The sequence below is a fragment of the Primulina eburnea genome, chromosome 9 (assembly GCF_022965805.1).
Source record: "Primulina eburnea isolate SZY01 chromosome 9, ASM2296580v1, whole genome shotgun sequence".
NCBI classification, from domain to species: Eukaryota; Viridiplantae; Streptophyta; class Magnoliopsida; order Lamiales; family Gesneriaceae; genus Primulina; species Primulina eburnea.
This window is the reverse complement of record NC_133109.1, coordinates 27710096-27729644: the sequence shown is the minus strand read 5'-3', so window position 1 is coordinate 27729644 and position 19549 is coordinate 27710096. Positions and strand designations below refer to the sequence as shown.

The 19549-nt window shown below is 45.4% G+C and overlaps 1 protein-coding gene across 1 annotated transcript; it reads left to right on the top strand.

The window, feature by feature from the left end:
- The first annotated feature begins 782 nt into the window (after positions 1 to 782).
- Positions 783 to 3566, top strand: LOC140840486 (probable pectinesterase/pectinesterase inhibitor 36). Its single transcript, XM_073207672.1, is given in 4 exon segments — positions 783 to 1269; positions 2354 to 2683; positions 2779 to 2807; positions 2809 to 3566. Coding segments are annotated over 4 exon segments (1455 nt in total). The 5' UTR covers positions 783 to 836; the 3' UTR covers positions 3472 to 3566.
- The last annotated feature ends 15983 nt before the right edge of the window (positions 3567 to 19549 follow it).

Here is a 19549-nt window from a genome sequence, read left to right as displayed (position 1 = left end):
TTATGCAAATTTTTAAATTACTCTGATGTTTTGATTTGAACGTGAGACAGTTTCTTTTAGCAAAATTTTATTGGTGATGGATGATTGTGGGATTTATTTTTTTATGAATGTTGAGTGACGACCGTATGAATGTTTTTATTTAAGAAAATTTTAATTTTTCCGCAAATTTTAAGTAGTGAAAGTACGGTTCGTTACAATAACGGTGGAACCCGGAGCTATGATACCATGTTAAGATTAGAACTTGAGGCTAACTCAACCCCAAAAACTAGCTCAAGGGGTTAGGATTGTCAAATCTCATATATACAACTCCAAGGTTATTTATCCAACCGATGTGGGACAATTAACACAATTGAATATCTAAGCCGGTCAGAGAATATTTTTCATTGAGTGAGCAATAATAGCTCTTTAATGAAGCGTTTTGAAAGCTTTGAACAACCGGTTGAAAGTCTAATGGTTGAAACGTTTTCAAGCTATAGGCAGACAATCGGTTCGAAAGTTTAAGCGGTGAAGACCAAATGGCTGAAATCTAGATGATTGAAATGGTTCATGTTATACAAGGAAGATTGTAACTGATTCATGAAACAGTTAGATATGAACAAAACAAAGCCAAAACTTGCCATTATTCATTGTTCGATTATGGGAATCGAACGCATTAAAATCGTCCCAACAAAGGCATTCGAAGCCACCGCACAGTACATATAAGCTAGCTCCACACGACGACACATGGCTATACGTGTGTATAAGCTTACGGACCGATTATTCATGCATTTACTCTACATATATTCGATCCCATTCAATCATCTTTGCATTAATTCGATCAAATTCAGGAAACAAAGATGTTGCCTTTGTCCACCACCTTTCTGATCCTTGTGCTTCTGGCCTCTGCACGTGTTGATGTTTCTTGCAGGGAGGAGCTTGAAGTGGTGAAAATGGTGAGGGAGGAGATGCTGCTTGCAATAGCTAGCTGGGATGATATTAGCCGAGGATCGAAATCCGGGCCGGTCCCGGGGGTTGTGGGAGATTGCCTGAAGATGTATCGAGACGTGGAGCCGAGGCTAGCCCGGATAGTTCGGGCAGATAACTGCAGCCACGATGATGGGGTGACTTGGTTGAGTGCCGCATTGGCCAGCCATAACGGTTGTGTGGAGGGGCTGGCGGAGGAGGGGTTGCTGTCGGAGGCCCGAGTTGCGACCCGGAATTTGAGTTCTTTGATCAGGGAGGGTTTGGCTGTGTATGGCAATAAAAGGAGTCCAAGGTGGAAGGGAATCGGTGAGTTTTGATTAATTTTTATTTAATAGGCTTCAATAACAAGGTTAATTTGATAATATTTTGAAATATACTTTCCTAATTACACTATCTCATTAATGAATTTATCTAAATGTAAGTTAATCTTTCGCAAAAAATTTTGGGTGAAACAAAGCTAAATGTTATTTGTTTGATCGGTACAAAATTTTCACGGGAAAATACACTAATTTATCTTAATTTGAATTTCAGTCTATTAGAGAGCGTTTGTGATCTTTCAAAAACAGTGATTTTTCATTTGAAAAATCATTTTTTTAGAGGTTCTAACACTGCATGAGTATTCAAATTTAGATTTTGATACACTGACTAGTGACTTCAATTTCAGATTAATTTAACTTGATTGATGATGTGACATTAATTAAGAATATAAGCTAAAGAAAATCGAAGTTACAAACTAAAATTAAAATTTAAAACTTATTTGAGCTAAAACTCAAAACAAAAAAAAAAGTCAATAGAAAAAAATCATTTTTTTAAATTTTATGTGTTAACGTGTATTTGTGGACGATATATTTATATAAACTACTTGGTTTTAAAATGGTATCTTATGTTTATACTTAATTGTATCTATTTTCTTAAAATATGTATTTTCTCAATCTAAGATAGGTTATCTATCTAACAAACATAATATCGTTGAGCTTGATAGTTGATGCATCCTTTTGTTATACAAGAAATTTTATATTTAAATGTGGTGACTTTTAGGGTCATATATAATCGTGTTGTCAAATATTTTTTCCGAGACTTCTTTTAATTTTATTTTATAATATTTAACAAATTAAAATCAATGAATGATTAACAGAAAAGTTAAAAATTAGCTCGAGTGATAAAAATTCAAAATATTAATATCGATAGAGGATTATAAATTGAAAAATTAATAAATCTTGAAGTCTATTTTAATTAATAGTTATATTAGAAAAACCAATTAAAAATTTATCTCAACTTAATTTTTTTTTAAATCTTAGGATCTTTAATTAAGTTTTTAATGAAGTTTTTTTTTATCTATATATATTTCATAAATGTGTATCTAAATATCCTTTGTAACATTGTAATACAGGGGTGAAGAGGAAGCCAGTCTCCAACCAAGAAGGGGGGCCACTAACATCTTGGAACCCGGCTACTTCAAAGGCTGATCTTGTAGTTGCTAAGGATGGTTCCGGAAATTATAAGACAATCAACGAAGCAATCGTGGCACTCGCTGGAATGGGCGGAAATCGTCCCGAAAGAGCGATAATATACGTGAAATCGGGCTTGTACAACGAGAAAGTAGAGATCGGTAGGGATTTGAAGAACATTATGCTGGTTGGCGATGGCATGGACAAAACTGTTGTGACAGCAAGTGGTAATGTGCAAGATGGGCAAACCACTTTCAGCTCTGCTACATTTGGTTAGTAGCATGCAATTTCATGGTTATTTGAGTAGTTCTTATCGAATTTTTTCTAGCATCTTGAATAGATATTCTTGTGTTTTTTGTTTGTGTAGGTGTTTCCGGCGACGGGTTCTGGGCGAGGGGGCGTGGCATTCGAGAACACGGCGGGGCCACACAAACATCAGGCAGTGGCATTGAGGGCAAGCTCGGACCTAGCCATTTTCTACCAATGCAGCTTCAAGGGGTACCAAGATACCCTTCTAGTCCACTCTCTACGGCAGTTTTATCGCGACTGCCAGATACACGGAACGATCGACTTCATATTCGGTGACGCAGCGGTGGTTTTCCAGAACTGCGATATATTCGTCCGTAGGCCGATGGATCACCAATCCAACATGGTAACCGCGCAGGGAAGGGACGACCCGAATGAGAACACGGGGATTTCTATTGTGAATTCCCGTGTCGTGCCAGCTTCTGATTTCGGTGATGTTAAGGGGATGTTCAAGAGTTACCTAGGCAGGCCGTGGAAGAAGTACTCGAGGACCGTGGTTTCCAAAACGGATCTGGATGGTATGATTGATGGGAAGGGGTGGACTGAGTGGGACGGAGATTTCGCGCTCTCGACCCTATACTACGGGGAGTATATGAACACCGGGAGTGGGGCTTCAACTGCTGCTAGGGTGAAATGGCCTGGTTTTCATGCTATGAGTGACCCCCGTGAGGTTGCCCCATTCTGTGTTCAAAATTTCGTCGGGGGCGACTCGTGGATTCCGGCCTCCGGTGTACCATATTGGACTGGAATATGATGGAATTACGCTTAGCATTGATGTTCGTTGTGAAAGTTTGACGGATATATGTACTCTAAGATCGTTGTGTATATATATAATTGGTGAGTGAAAGGCTGATAATCACGTCCTATAAAACAAACGAAGAGGGAAATTTGAGAGAATATCAAATTTTATTTTTGAAAAATAATTCTTTTCTTTAAGTTAATTTTTTTAAAAAAACCTTTTGATTAAAGTTATCTTAAAGATAGAAAATGTGAGAAAACTATTTTTATTTTATACACGGAATGGAGCATAAAACAAAAATTCAGACTAATTAATAAGGCAAAAACTTGTGTGAGACGGTCTCATGGGTTGTATTTGTTAGACGAGTCTCTTATTTGGGTCATCCATGAAAAAATATTATTTTTTATGCTAAGAGTATTACTTTTAATTGTGAATATGGGTAGGGTTGACTCGTCTCACAGATTAGTATCCGTTAGACGGTCTCACATGAGATTCACTCACTTAATAATGAAAATGGTGAGAAACGATGGCTACTTATTTATAGTGAAGTAATCATATTTATATTACATATTATATCATTAATAATTACACTTTTCTAGAAATCAATACCCCCTGGAAACCATTAATCACAACTAGCATTATCATATCGAAACCTTTATTGAGTTTCCCTCGCAATTAATCACAAGCTCGCGAGCTTAGTCAAATTAATGAAAGATAGAAAAAGTAAAATTCGAAATCAAATAGAAAAAATTTAAAAAGAGAAGGAAAAATTCACTACAAAAATAAACATAAATAATATTAGTACTAACAAAATAAGTTATAATGCTGAATGATTATAAAAATGAAAAATATTAAAAAGAAAGAAATATTCGATTAATCTCTAAATTATCCTTTTTTTAACTTCTTGATTGAAAGAATATAAACTGTATACCAGCCGAATATTCTTAAATTCGAGTTCGGTTTGATAATCTTAACGAACGAGGTCGAATGAGTTTTTTACCGAATCGAGATCCAAATAACTTACGAGTGATTTGGTTCGTTTATATCTATAACTATCATGTCGAACTGTTATTGAGTTTCCCTTACAATTTAATAACACTTTTTCGACCATATTATAATTTTGAGGAGTTTGTTGCTATTACAATGTTTACATCATACACGTCTTTAGTTTTGATCACCCGTCTATATATATATATATATTCATGATGAGATATATAAAAAGAGAGAGAGTGGGATTCACGGGCCTGATAACAAAATATTACGTTATGATAAATGATGTGATCCGGGTAAAATGGATGAGCAGGGTCGGGTGCTCCACCGGATCAAATCAAGAATTTATAGTGTTGTTTAGGAAAATGAGCAAGGTAGATGGCTTCGATCGTGACCTGCAAACAATGAAAGGAACTCGTGAATGGGCGCCGGAAGGGTGTCCGGCGTGACCACTCCGATGCTTAAGTCAGCAGGGTTGTCGAGAGGGAACTTAAAGGAATATGTATGGATGCTTGAGAGTGAAGAAATTTCAGACCTCTGTGGGAATGTCAACGATACCTACTATTTGAAGAGAAGCTAGGGCTACCTTGATGCGCGTGCTCACCTACTACCTGTACCCTCGGACGTTGACGGCCTGTCGGGTCCCTTTCTACCCGATAGCTTCGTGAGTACTCCAAGAATAAGGGACGTTGACTGCATGTCCAGTCCCTTTCTTCTCCATATTTTCGGGGATACGTTCAGGCGGAAGACGTTGACTTCCCGCCCAGTCGCTTTCTGCCTTACAATCTGTAAGATCCTCTAAGTAAGTTACTCGAGTATTGAGCCCTCGGCTTCAGCATGAAAGCCCGGTCCCTAGTTGCTCGGGAGGTAAGTAAATACCCGATCATGCACGAAGCGCCCAGTCGCGTGGGTAACAATCGCCCTCCCGGTTTCTATAGGGGCTACTCAATGACATTTCCCGGGTCCTCCAGGACCCGAGCCCTTATAGGGGTATCACCACCCATCCCTAAAATAGTCGGGCTAGAGTCTCACTCGCTGTCCCGATTGGTGTGAAATAATTCACGGTGTATAATAGCATCGGAGCCTTTAAATATCCCGTAGAAGAGATGTCACGCCTGGATGATTTGTCTCCCGGACCCTAATGAATTGTTATCCAGCCCCTCTGGATGTTGCATTCGTTATAATGAGATGCACCCACAATTAATTCCTACTAGAAAACGCTCCACATCTCGAGAAATGGATAAGTCTGACACCTCGACAACTGTGCACGTCTTTCCCCCTCCCGGCACAATTTCCAAAACTTATCTCAACCGTTCAGGCATCTTGAAGATCAACGGTCATTATTAATTTGTTCTTATTATAAATAGGGCCTTACTGATCCGTCATCATACCAGCAAAGTGTTGTTAGGAAGATACAATGGCAGGTGCTAGCAATCCCAGCGTCCCTGATCTGGCGGAAGAGTTCATGAATGCATCCTCAGAGAGGCATAAGACGGAAATAGAGGAGGAGGTCTTTCACAAAATTCTCGCCTTCTGGGAGGCACTGCAGGAGTTACAGCTTCTCTACTACTGCGGTGAGGCTAATACTCCTCGGCTTCTGGCGAAATTGGAGAAGTATCGGGAATATCTAAATATTTCCGAGTTGGGGGATCCTTTTGAAGAGGACCGCATGTACGAACTGATGCTTCGAAAAGAGAGGAACACACTCAACGATATCACTGACGCCAAGGGCTATGAAGGAAGGGCTACACGAGAAGTGAGACGTTGGATGTTCCTGTGGAAAGCCTTCGTAGAGGAGGCATATTTCGATGTAATTCGAAGTAATTTCGTTAAATAAAATTATTATCCGAGTTTACTGTCTTTTACCATTTTATCTGATGCATATCCCACGGACTGTCTGACTCGACTGACAAGATTAACTACTAATAAGTAACGAACGGAGACGTGAGGATTTCGTACTAATAAAACTAAAAGGGCGCCCGAGCTCCGCATTTCTCGGGTTTACAACAATATGCTGGGACCTCGAATCTCCCGGTCTTAAGATAAAATGTCGAGGCCTGAAACCTCCCGGACTCAAGAGAAAATGCCGGGGCCTCAAACCTCCCGGACTTAGAATGATATGCCGGGGCCTCAAACCTCCCGGACTTAGAATAATATGCCGGGGCCTAAAACCTCCCGGACTTAGAATGATATGCCGGGGCCTCAAACCTCCCGGACTTAGAATAATATGCCGGGGCCTCAAACCTCCCGGACTATTCACGTGGTATCCGGATGATATACAGCTCATCATTAAAACTCTCACCGAATGAGAACGTTCCGTATTCCCAGCTGTATCAGTCGGGCGCCTTGGTAACCGTCAATGCCCCTTCACCTTCTTAGCACAATTTTCAAGGAATATCCTGACCGCCCACGTGTTTAGATTCGATGGCTTCGATTAACTATTTCCTTTGACTCCTAGAGGGGACGCTTCCGCTGGCTGGGACCCTTGTATTTCCTCCACATTTAAAAACGTTCACCTATAAATAAGGGGGGATAGATGTAAAGTGACTCTCAATTCAAAATGTCGAATTCAAGCGGTTCCAGTGCCTGCAGCAGTACACATGTCCTGGTGACCCCGGAGATGCGTCCTCATGTGGAGGAATTGAAGAGGGAAATCGAGGAACATATATGGGCGAAGGTCATGGCCGTGCGGGACAAGGTTCATGACTTGGATTATACCTATCGCAATCGCTTGGCCACTACTCGAGCGCAAAGAGCCAGAGTGAGGAAGTATATCCGAGAATTCGTAGTAGACCGGGTGACCGATCTAGTTGACGATGAAGTTCTGCTGCACATGATGCTGTGGAAAGAGTGGCATGCCCTGGACAAGATAATGAAGAATGAATTCTTCATTGACCTCCGCATTCACGAATTAACTAATTGGATAACGGAGTGGCAGGATTCTGTATCTAACATAATGGATCCCATAACTTTTCGCCGCTATTTTATGTAATGGAAATTTTATCGACTTCTATCGCTTTACTCTTCTGCAAATAAATCTTGTGCGAATTTATGCGGACCGAATCAATAGACTTACAGTTATTTGTAATAACATGATCCCCCCGAACTTAAAATATAATCCCGGGCCATCGAACCTTTTGACTATAACAAGATGCCGGGGTCTCGGATTATTCGGACTTAGAAATTTCCGTCCTGGGTCTCTAGGTTCCCGAGCTATGAAACGAACTTACCGAGTTCTCCTAAACCTCCCGGCCTATCCACACGTTACTACAACGACACGTGTTCATCTATCCCGACGGCTAGTAATGTTTCGTATTCCGAGGAGATAAAACATGATGACATCTCGATCTGTGTAACTGTCTTTTCGTTCTGCCCGTCGCAACTTTCGAGGCGCATCGAAACCGCACACGCGTTCACTCAATCGACGGTTCCGATCATTCCCCATCTCCTATATATAGCGACCCTAGGTTTTCCCAAAAATCACTTTAAAATCAGCATTCTCGGCGAAGCCCTTGCAAATTCTCTTCTCGCAGTTCCGGCATTCAAAGTTTCCTTGCTCCGACGATCTTCCACCGCATTTGTAAGTTTTTTCTTTTCCTTATGTCTAATTCTACTTCTTCTACTTCCGGGGCCAATGCTCGAGGTTCGTCAGGGTATGAATCCGCCGCCCTTCGTTCTGATTCGTCTCCTTCTCCTACTTCTCGTTTCCCTTCTACCCAGACTGTCCAAAAACCTATAATCTTAAAACCCCAATCTTCCTCGAGACCTTCTAAACCTTCTTCTTCGGGCATATCCCGGATCCCAAAAAAGGATAAGGGTAAGGGTAAAGCCCGGGCTTCCGACCACCCTTTAACCGAGGCCCCCGAGATTCCATGGTTCTCTTCTCTGAAAAGCTCCCTGCGACCCGGAGCAGAAAAAGAACTTCGAACCCTAGGGGTCATTCCTTCTTCTTATCCTATTCTTATACCCGGACCTTCTGACAGGACTGATCAACCCCCCTCGGGTTATATTACCTTTTTTCGAGACCAACTCCGCAACGGTCTTCGATTTCCAATTGCTCCGTTCTACATCGAGGTTGCCAAATTTTTTGGTGTACCTATCAATCAATTTCATCCCAACTCTTTCCAGATCATGGCTTCGGTTTTTGTTCTCTTCCGTACGCATGATCTGGTAATAAATTCCAAAGTTCTGCATTATTTCTTTATTTGTAGATTAGGAGATAATGCCTTTTCCCTTTCTGCTCGGCTTAATGCCCGCTTTCTTGATGACATCCCTTCCTCTCAAAAGGGGTGGAAAGGAAGATATTTTTTCATTCGTCTCCCGGGTTCTCTTGATTGTTCAACCGAGTTCCTCCCTTCTCTTCCTCAACAGCCAGAACTTCCTCAGGCGTACAAGTCTGAAGAATTTTACATCCGAAGCCTCGCCCTGGTAGAGGGTAGAAAGTTTTCTTCCTCCGTCCTTATCGCCCAAGAACAACTGGTTGCTTATCGTTTAAATGCCCGGGTTGAGGACCCGATTGAGCAAGTGATTGATGAAGTTGCTGGCTCGGGCCATCAACCTGGTAACTTTCCTTTACATGTTGTGCGATTGCTCCCTGACTTTGTATTTGCATTTGGATTTTACCCTTGCCTGCTCCTTATGCAGATTTAATGGAAGAGGCTTTTGCCAAAAGATGGGCAGCCGAGAAGGCGGCCAAGGAGAAGAAAATGGCAGCCCGAAAGGCCGCTGCTGAAAAGAGAGCGGAGGATGTGGCTGCCCGGGCGAAGGAGACGGCCCGGGTGCAATTTGAACTTAAGAGAACGGCGCCTGAATCCAGGGAGGATGATGAGGACCTCCTCCCCCTTAGCCAAAGGCCAAGAAGAGTTACGACCATCCCGGTGGTGACTCTCAGCGAGGATGATCAAGCGGGAGGCCAGGCTTCCTTTCAAGCGATTCAGTCAGACACGCCTCCCCTTATGCGCGATGACCAGGCACCCCTCCAAGAACCTTCACAGGAACCTCTCCAAGGGCCTCTCCCAGAATCCTTCCAGGGGCCTCTCCCAGAATTTTTCCAGGGGCCCTTCCTCCCTTCGCAGCCCAGCGGGTCTGTCTTCTCCACCGAAGGAGCCTCCCGGGTTGGGGCAGACTTCCTCAAGCGAATGCTCCTTCCTACTGACCAGGCCTTCCTGAAGAGCATGCCGCCAACCCCTCGATGCCTGGGTGGCCTGAACAAACTTCTGGCTGTAAGCTTCTTTCTTCCCCTATCTTCTCTCCCCTTTTTTTTTTTTTTTTTTTTTTTATATATGACCTTGCCAACCCTGCCTTCTCTCTGAAAAATAGGGTGCACATATGTTAATGTCAGCCTATGAGGAGGTGTCCTCCTTAGCCAACCACCAGGCTCCCCAACTCCGGGTCTTCCAAGAGACGAACGAGCTTATTCAAGCGGAGCTTGCTCAATTGAAGGGATTCCATTCGGAGACAGTGGCAACCCTTCAAGGCTCTGTGGAGTCTGCTCAGGCGGAGCTGGCCAAAGCCCGGGAGGAATTAAATGAAAGTCACATCAGGGAGGAAACTCTTCAAAGGCATCAGTCGATTCTTGATCGCAAGAACGCCTCCCTGATAGATGCCATAGAAGAACAAATGTCCCGGGCTGAAAGAGCCGAGAAGGCTCTAGCCGAGTCTGAGCGCCAAAAAGAGCAACTGCGGACTTCCTTCCTGGAATCCTCAGAATTCAAGGCGGCCGTTGAGAATCGAGCTTATCCTTTCTTTAAGACTGGCTTCAAAAGATGCCTTCGACAATTCCAGGAAGCCGAGCTTATCCCCAAGGATAGAACCAACTTTCCAGACTTCGGGCTAGCCATTGCATCTCTTGCAGGAGCCGGGGTGGGAGGCAACGAGGGTACATCCGAAGAGGAGGACGGAGAGGAACCGGTAGAGGAGGAGAAACAGGAGGAGTCCGTAGAGGGGGAGGAAGAAGAAGAACCTGGAGAGGGAGAAGCAGGGCAAATAGAGAAGCCGACAGAGGAGGCGAAAGAGCCAGAAAACAGCCCTCTGCTGATATAGAATAGGCTTGTCCTCTTTTCATTTTTAAGTTCACTCCCTGCCTTCGGGCTTTGTAGTAATGGAATATTTTCTTTCCTTTTATCCTTCTTCGCAATATTTACAAAAATTTAGTACTCGTTCCTTATATGATCAGGACATTCTCGTTCTAACAAATCTAACAATTTTCCAAGTGTTGAGAACTAACTAAGATACCAAATCATGTGAACGGGTATTAGCCTTCCGCACTTTAAATGGATATCTGTGATGTGAATGCCTGGAACGAACGGACACTTAACAGGATGTAGTGCTCTGGGTTTATGAGGAGCCAAGGTGCGGAACTTTAAGCCGGGGAACAGGTCCCGGGGCTTTGGAATGGTCGAGGTACGGAGCCCCGAGCCAGGGAGTAGAACCCTGGGCTTATGTAGAACTAAGGTACGGAACCTCAGGCCGGGGAACAGGTCCCGGGACTTTGGAATGGTCGAGGTACGGAGCCCCGAGCCAGGGAGTAGAACCCTGGGCTTATGTAGAACTAAGGTACGGAACCTCAGGCCGGGGAACAGGTCCCGGGACTTTGGAATGGTCGAGGTACGTAGCCCCGAGCCAGGGAGTAGAACCCTGGGCTTATGTAGAACTAAGGTACGGAACTTCAGGCCGGGGAACAGGTCCCGGGACTTTGGAATGGTCGAGGTACGGAGCCCCGAGCCAGGGAGTAGAACCCTGGGCTTATGTAGAACTAAGGTACGGAACCTTAGGCCGGGGAACAGGTCCCGGGACTTTGGAATGGTCGAGGTACGGAGCCCCGAGCCAGGGAGTAGAACCCTGGGCTTATGTAGAACTAAGGTACGGAACCTTAGGCCGGGGAACAGGTCCCGGGACTTTGGAATGGTCGAGGTACGGAGCCCCGAGCCAGGGAGTAGAACCCTGGGCTTATGTAGAACTAAGGTACGGAACCTTAGGCCGGGGAACAGGTCCCGGGACTTTGGAATGGTCGAGGTACGGAGCCCCGAGCCAGGGAGTAGAACCCTGGGCTTATGTAGAACTAAGGTACGGAACCTTAGGCCGGGGAACAGGTCCCGGGACTTTGGAATGGTCGAGGTACGGAGCCCCGAGCCAGGGAGTAGAACCCTGGGCTTATGTAGAACTAAGGTACGGAACCTTAGGCCGGGGAACAGGTCCCGGGACTTTGGAATGGTCGAGGTACGGAGCCCCGAGCCAGGGAGTAGAACCCTGGGCTTATGTCTCCTCAGTTTTACACAATATCACTTATAGTAGGCAAAAGATTGAGGAAAACGATCCTTTATTATTTCTTCAAAGTGAAAATTACAGCTGTACATTGGCTAAGCGTAATATTTCTTCAAATGAAGTACATTCCAAGGTCTCTTAAGAAGTTTACCCTGAGCATCTTCTAGGTAAAAGGATCCTGAACTGACTCTCTTAATGATTTTGTAAGGCCCCTCCCATCGAGCTTCGAGCTTGCCCACGTCCCCAGCTGGATTAACCTTCTTCATCACCAAGTCCCCTATCTGCAAGTCTCGAACTCGGACCTTTTTGTTGTAGGATTTCATGACCCGGTTTCGATATGCCTCCATCCGGATCATGGCTTGGTCCCTCTTTTCTTCTAATAGATCCAGTTCCAATGCACGGCTACCCTCATTGTTGCTCGGGTAAGATTCTACCCGGGCAGATGTTTGACCGATCTCAACAGGAAGGATGGCCTCAGATCCATACACCAAGCTGAATGGAGTTTCTTGGGTGGGTGCCCGAGGAGTAGTCCTGTATGCCCATAGTACACTGGGTAATTCTTCTACCCAGTCCTTCCCTTTGCTTTGCAGTCTGGTCTTTAAAGCCTGCACAATGATTCTGTTTACAACTTCTGTCTGCCCATTGGCCTGAGGGTACGCAACGGAAGTGAAGGACTGGGTGATCTTCATTTCCTGGCACCAAGACGTTATTTCTTTTCCTTGAAACTGTCTCCCATTATCCGAGATCAATCGCCGGGGTATGCCGAAGCGACATACTATATTCTTCCATAAGAATTTCAAAACCTCTTGCTCGGTGATTTTAGCCAAGGGCTCGGCTTCCACCCATTTGGAGAAGTAATCCACAGCCACCAACAGGAATTTTTTCTGGGCCCGAGCAACTGGCAATGGGCCGACTATATCCATACCCCACTGATCAAAAGGACAAGACGCCCAAATAGGCTTCATAGGAGTGGCTGGGCTGTGCTGAAAGTTGGAATGATGTTGACAGCTTTCACAAGTCCGGACCACTCGAGCTGAATCATGGTGAAGAGTCGGCCACCAGAACCCGGCTAGCATCGCTTTCCGAGCTAAAGATGTCCCCCCCAAATGCTCACCACAGCATCCTTCATTAATCTCTTGAAGAACATAAATCTCTTTCTTCCCGCTCAAACACTTCAATAATGGTCCCTGGAATGATCTCCTGTATAAGATATTATTTAAGAGAACAAACCTGGGGGCTTGTCTTTTTATTTTCTGTGCTCGAGCTCTCTCCTCGGGCAATTCATTGTCCCGGATGAATTTGATCAGAGGGGTCATCCAAGAATCCTCGGGTATTGTCAACATTTCTTCTTCTTCAATAGTTAAAACTGCTCGGGAAACAAATAAAACCTCCCTGGTGCTGTCTTCCGACAAAGAAGCAGCCATTTTTGCTAGGGCATCAGCCTCTCCATTTTCTTCTCGGGGTATCTGTTCGATGCTCCAATCCACAAACACTACTGCCTGGGCTTTGATGAGATGCAAATATTTGAGCATTTTGTCGTCCTTGACCTCATACGTGCCCTTGATCTGCTGAGTAATCAACTGTGAATCGGAATACAATATAATCCTAGCCGCTCCAATTTCTCGGGCAGCCCGGACGCCGGCTAGAACAGCCTCATATTCTGCCTCATTATTTGTTACCCTGGAACCAATTTTGACTGCCAATTTAATCTTCTCTCCCGATGGGGAGATTATCACGACTCCTACTCCACATCCAACCAGACAAGAAGCCCCGTCTACAAACACCCTCCATCTTTCTTCCTCAGCAGGTTGGATCATCTCAGATAGGAAATCGGATAAAGCCTGCGCTTTTATGGCCAACCGGGGCTTATACTCAATATCGTATTCCCCCAATTCCACATTCCATTTGATCATCCGCCCGGATACTTCAGAATGTGTCATAATTCTTCCAAGCGGGCTGTTAGTAAGAACGATAATAGGATGCGATAGAAAATAAGGCCGCAATTTCCGGGTAGTCACAACTAAAGCCAAGGCCATCTTCTCCACTTCACTATACCGCAGCTCGGGACCTCTTAGGGCGTGACTGACATAATAGACAGGCTTTTGATCCGAGCCTTCTTCCTTTATTAGGACAGAGCTGACAGCATATTCAGTAGTGGATAAATAGACAAACAATTTATCCCCGGGCTCAGGCTTTACCAGAACTGGAAGTTCAGCTAGATGCTTTTTAAGATCTTGGAAAGCCTGCTCGCACTTGTCATCCCATCCGAATTTTTGGGCTTTTCTGAGAACCTGAAAGAAAGGATAACTTCTGTGGGCTGACCGAGATATAAACCGAGATAGGGAGGCAATCCTCCCGGTCAGCTTCTGCACTTCTTTGACAGATCGGGGAGAAGGCATACATAAGACGGACTTCACTTTTTCTTGGTTGACCTCGATCCCCCGCTCTGTCACTATAAAGCCCAAGAACTTACCACTCTTGACTCCGAAAATACATTTAGCGGGATTGAGCTTGATCCCATAAGATGTCAGAGTGGTAAAGGTTTCTTCCAAATCATCGATAAAATTCATCACCTCTTTTGACTTTCCCAAAATATCGTCCACATAAACCTCCAGATTCCTTCCCAGCTGCTTCTCAAAGACTTTATCCATTAAACGCTGATATGTGGCCCCTGCATTTTTCAACCCGAAAGGCATCACAACATAACAAAATGTACCTCCCGAGGTGATGAAACTGGCCTTATCTTGATCATTTTTTGCTAAGGGAATTTGATGATATCCCTGATAGGCGTCCATGAAACTGAGCAGCTCGAAGCCCGAGGTGGAATCCACCAACTGGTCAATCCGGGGCAATGGGTAATGATCCTTGGGACAAGCCTTATTGAGGTCCCGAAAATCAACACACATCCTCCATTTCCCGGTAGCTTTGGGTACCAGCACCACATTCGAGAGCCATGTAGGAAATTGTACCTCCCGGATGTGGCCGGCTTGCAGCAACTCTTTCACCTGCTCCTCAATAACTTTGTCTTTCTCGGGACCAAAGTGTCTCTTCTTCTGTTTGATCGGGTGAGCTCCTGGGAGAATGTTTAATTGATGCTCAGATATCAGGGGTGAAATCCCTGTTAGTTCCTGCTGGGACCAGGCAAACACATGAATATTAGTCTTTAAACAGTTAAGTAAACTGACCCGGGTGGATATATCGAGGTCTCGGGCCACCCGGATCTGTCGGCCTGGTCCTATCTCCACAGCTTCCTGTTCTTCCTCTGCCACAAAGTGGACTTCTCCTTTCTCCACTCCACCCCTCCAAACTTCCTCCACCCTGGGTTTCTTCCCCTCCTTTTTTGATTTGCCCTGATCTGCCCGGATACCTTCCACATAACATTTTCGGGAAGAGGGCTGATCTCCACGAACTTCTCCCACCTGGTTCCCCACTGGAAATTTGATCTTTTGATGATAAGTAGATGCTACTGCCCTCAACTCATTCATGGCCGGCCTTCCCAGAATGATATTGTAAGATGATGGGGAATCCACCACTGTGAAGGTGGTCATGACCGTTTTCTTGATGTCCCGGGAGCCTAGAGTGAGTGGCAGAACAATTTCTCCCTCCGGATAAACTGCATGTCCCGCAAAACCAAAAAGGGCAGTCTCCACAGCTTCCAACTTAAACCCTTGCAAATCCATCTGCACTAAGGCATCTTTGAAAATCACATTGACTGAACTGCCGGAATCCACGAAGACTCTCAGGATGTCGTAATTGGCCACCCGGGCTTGGATAACCAAAGCGTCATTGTGGGGCATGTTTATTCCCTTCAGGTCCTCCGGGCCAAAACTGATCACGGCCTCGTTCCTTCTAGATCCCTCCACCTCCAGACACTCCCGCCTACTTCTTGATTTCCTGGCCCGATTTGAATCTCCATCGGTGGATCCTCCCGATATCATCTTAATCACTCCAGCAACAGGGGACGAAGGGCTCCTCTTCTCAGGTTCCGGCTCCCTCCTCCTACCCATATGATTTCTCGGGTTGTTTCTGGAGTCTACTCGAGCATGAGATACTGGCGGCCGGGGGGTCCAAGGTGGACCTCTAGACCTTTTGGTGTACTGGTCATGCCCCTGGTTGGTGGGTGGGACATAACTTCTTTTCAAAGCCTTACAATTCTCGGTGTTATGCTGACACACACCATGCCTGGTGCAAAATCCACTTTTCCCGGGTTGGGACAGCTGATGACTGGGAATCGAATCCCTACTGCATTCCTGCACTTCTCTTTCTCGGATAATTTTCAAAGGCACATGCGGGGAAAAGTGCCCTGGATTACCCCGCCGTGGTCCCCTCTCCTCGGGCTTAGGTGCCCGGTCCCCTCTTTCCTTCCTGATGGCTTCCCTCATTTGTTTCTGGGCTTCTTCCATATTGATATACTTCTCTGCCCTAGACAGCAAATCCTCAAAATCTTCAGGCACTTTTTTCGTTAATGACTTGAAGAACTCACTCTCTTTTAGGCCTTGAGTGAAGGCAGTAGTTTTTGTCTCTGCAGCACAAGTTGGCACATCCAAGGCCACTTTGTTAAACCTCTTGATATACATCCTCAAACTTTCCTCCGGTCCCTGTCTCACTTCGAACAAACTGAAAGCAGTTTTCTTATATTTCTTACTGCTGCTGAAATGGTGTAAGAAGGCTTTCTGAAAATCCTCAAATGATTTAATACACAATGGAGCCAATCCGTCAAACCATCTCTGAGCTGAGTCCACCAGCGTGGTTAAAAACACTTTACACTTGATCTTATCAGTGTAACAGTGCAGCATAGCCATATTCTCGAACCTGGCCAGGTGTTCTTCCGGGTCCTCGTTTCCATCATACGCCCTTACTTTAGCAGATTTAAAGTTTCCAGGAAGAGGTTCCCGGATGATAGCCTCAGCAAACGGGCGTCCTTTGACAGACGTCCGAGAAGAACCACGATTTTCCAGCTGTCCTTCCAGGACTTTCATTTTCTGTTTTAACTCCAGCATTTCCTCGACCATCGTTGGTGACTTAGAACCAGCAGAGGATTCCTCCACTTCTCCCCTCTTCTCCTCCTCCCTCAATTCTTGCTGCTGCTCCTGCTCTTTTTCTGGTTCTTTCTCGAGTGGTATATCATGGTGGGAAGCTTCCCGCCTGGCCATAGCTCTCTCTATGGCTTCGTTAATGCGTCTATCAAACTCCGCTGGAGTCATAGTGATAAGATCGGGAGGGGCGTCCTCTTGTCTTGAATGATTCGCGTCAACTCCCTGGACCCGGGAAGTGTTCTGGTTAGTTTTCCTCGTGTGAGCCATATCAACGCCTTAGTCTCAATTTCCCACAGACGGCGCCAATGATGTGATCCGGGTAAAATGGATGAGCAGGGTCGGGTGCTCCACCGGATCAAATCAAGAATTTATAGTGTTGTTTAGGAAAATGAGCAAGGTAGATGGCTTCGATCGTGACCTGCAAACAATGAAAGGAACTCGTGAATGGGCGCCGGAAGGGTGTCCGGCGTGACCACTCCGATGCTTAAGTCAGCAGGGTTGTCGAGAGGGAACTTAAAGGAATATGTATGGATGCTTGAGAGTGAAGAAATTTCAGACCTCTGTGGGAATGTCAACGATACCTGCTATTTGAAGAGAAGCTAGGGCTACCTTGATGCGCGTGCTCACCTACTACCTGTACCCTCGGACGTTGACGGCCTGTCGGGTCCCTTTCTACCCGATAGCTTCGTGAGTACTCCAAGAATAAGGGACGTTGACTGCATGTCCAGTCCCTTTCTTCTCCATATTTTCGGGGATACGTTCAGGCGGAAGACGTTGACTTCCCGCCCAGTCGCTGTAGTATCCCGATGCCTAATTTGAGTTAATTATTGGATTAATTATATTTAGGTGGGATCGGAAGGACCGAACCGGGTTCGGATCGTCCGAATAGGGTTCGGATCGTCCGAAGACATGTGGCTGGACACGTGGAAGACATGCAGAGTTCGGATCGTCCGATCAGGGTTCGGATCGTCCGAAGACAGGTGTCTGGACACGTGGAAGACATGCAGGGTTCGGATCGTCCGATAAGGGTTTGGAAGGTCCGAAGGGTACAGGGTTCGGATCGTCCGAAGTGGATCGGATCGTCCGAAGAGGATCGGATCGTCCGATCGTTGTCTATAAATAGAGGCGCGAGGCTTCACTTTTTACTCGCCAATTCCGAGTGTTCCAGAGCGTTTTAGTCGTTTCTGATGGGTTTCTAGTCTTTTCCCGAGGTTTAGGCACTAGCGGGGAGCTACTGGTTTTGTAGCGGAGCTGTGCTCTAGTTGGGAGCTAGCGGCATCAGTGGGCTGACTACGGACGCAGGCTTGATTCTAGGGCTGATTGCTAGGATCTACTGATTTGAGGTACGAAAGTACTATCCGAGATAGCAGGATTGAGTATGCTTTACTATGTGTTGCATGTTTATATGTTGCATTATTATCTGTCATATGATGCATGGTTTATTATGCGGCATTTGCATAATCATGTTGAGCCTGACTATTTTTGAGATAGCCTGTTGAGAGGGTGCTCAGCCCTCGTTTGTTGTGGATGGTTGGACCCCGTTGGCCGACGGTGGTCAGGTCACCGGTATATCCACAGGTTTATTTTGGTATGGGAGCCACCTCCTGGTGCGACGGCGCAGAGTGCTACATACCTTGACGTCATTTTACCTGAGCAGTATTTCGATATACCCAGATCCTGGTATCCAGTACATTTTGCATACATGCATGTCATAGTCTTGTATACTCATGCTTTCGGTGCTGAGCGTTTTATGCTCACGTCCTCGGTTTATCTCTGTTTTGGACACCCTATTCGATGTGGCAGGTCTCAAGTTGGACGGTCCAGGAGGGAGTGGACAGGGAGCTGGCAGAGGTTGACTTGTAGTTATTGGTATTTGTTCTTGGAATTTAGTTCGATCTGGTTGTTTAAGTATTTTTGTACTTACAGATTCGATTGGGTTGTATTACTGTTTTTCCGCTGTTTTACCTGATTCAGTTTTAATGTTAATTTTGCATGCTTAAGTTCTGATTAGTAGGTGATTCTGGAACGGGTCACTACATTTATGGTATCAGAGCATGCATTAAGATTTTGGGATTTAGAACTGTTCTTTTGGGTTTAATCTCTGGTAACTTTTGTAGCTAAAAGATGTCTGGTTTTGACGACGATGCTAGTAGTCATGGCAGCTTTGGACGCTGGGGAGACCACGACGATCGAGAGCGTCGTCGAGAGCATCGAGAACGTCGTCAACACCATCGTGATGAGCCTCGGAGTTTTAGTATGCATCGGTTCTTGCAGATGGGGCCGAAGCCTCTTTCAGGCGGTGAGACCCCGGATGTTGCGGAGAACTGGCTTGAGAGGATGGAGAGCTGCTTCAAGACTTTTCAGTGCTCGGCGGAGCAGCAGATTGATACCCTTGATTTCTTGCTGGAGGGTGGTGTGCGCAAGTGGTGGAGGTCTACCTCTGCACCGATAGTTCAGCGACAGGGTCGAGTTCTTTGGGCCGATTTCCGAGCCGCTTTCATGTTGCTTTACTTTCCGCCAGCTCTTCTGCAGACCAAGGCGATTGAGTTGATCAATCTGAAGCAGGGAAGTTTGTCTGTTGATGAGTATCAGCAGAAGTTCTTTGAGTTGCTTCCGTATGTTCCGCATGTCAGTGACAATGCTATGGCCAAGTATAACCATTTTCTTCAGGGCCTCAATCAGGAGATTTATGATCGGGTTGTTGTCTGCGATGATCCGACATCGTATGAGGGCCTTGTAAATCGTTGTCGCCAGGCTGAGGGCAGTTTGTTGAGAGGTCGAGCCATGCAGTCTGCTCGTCCTAC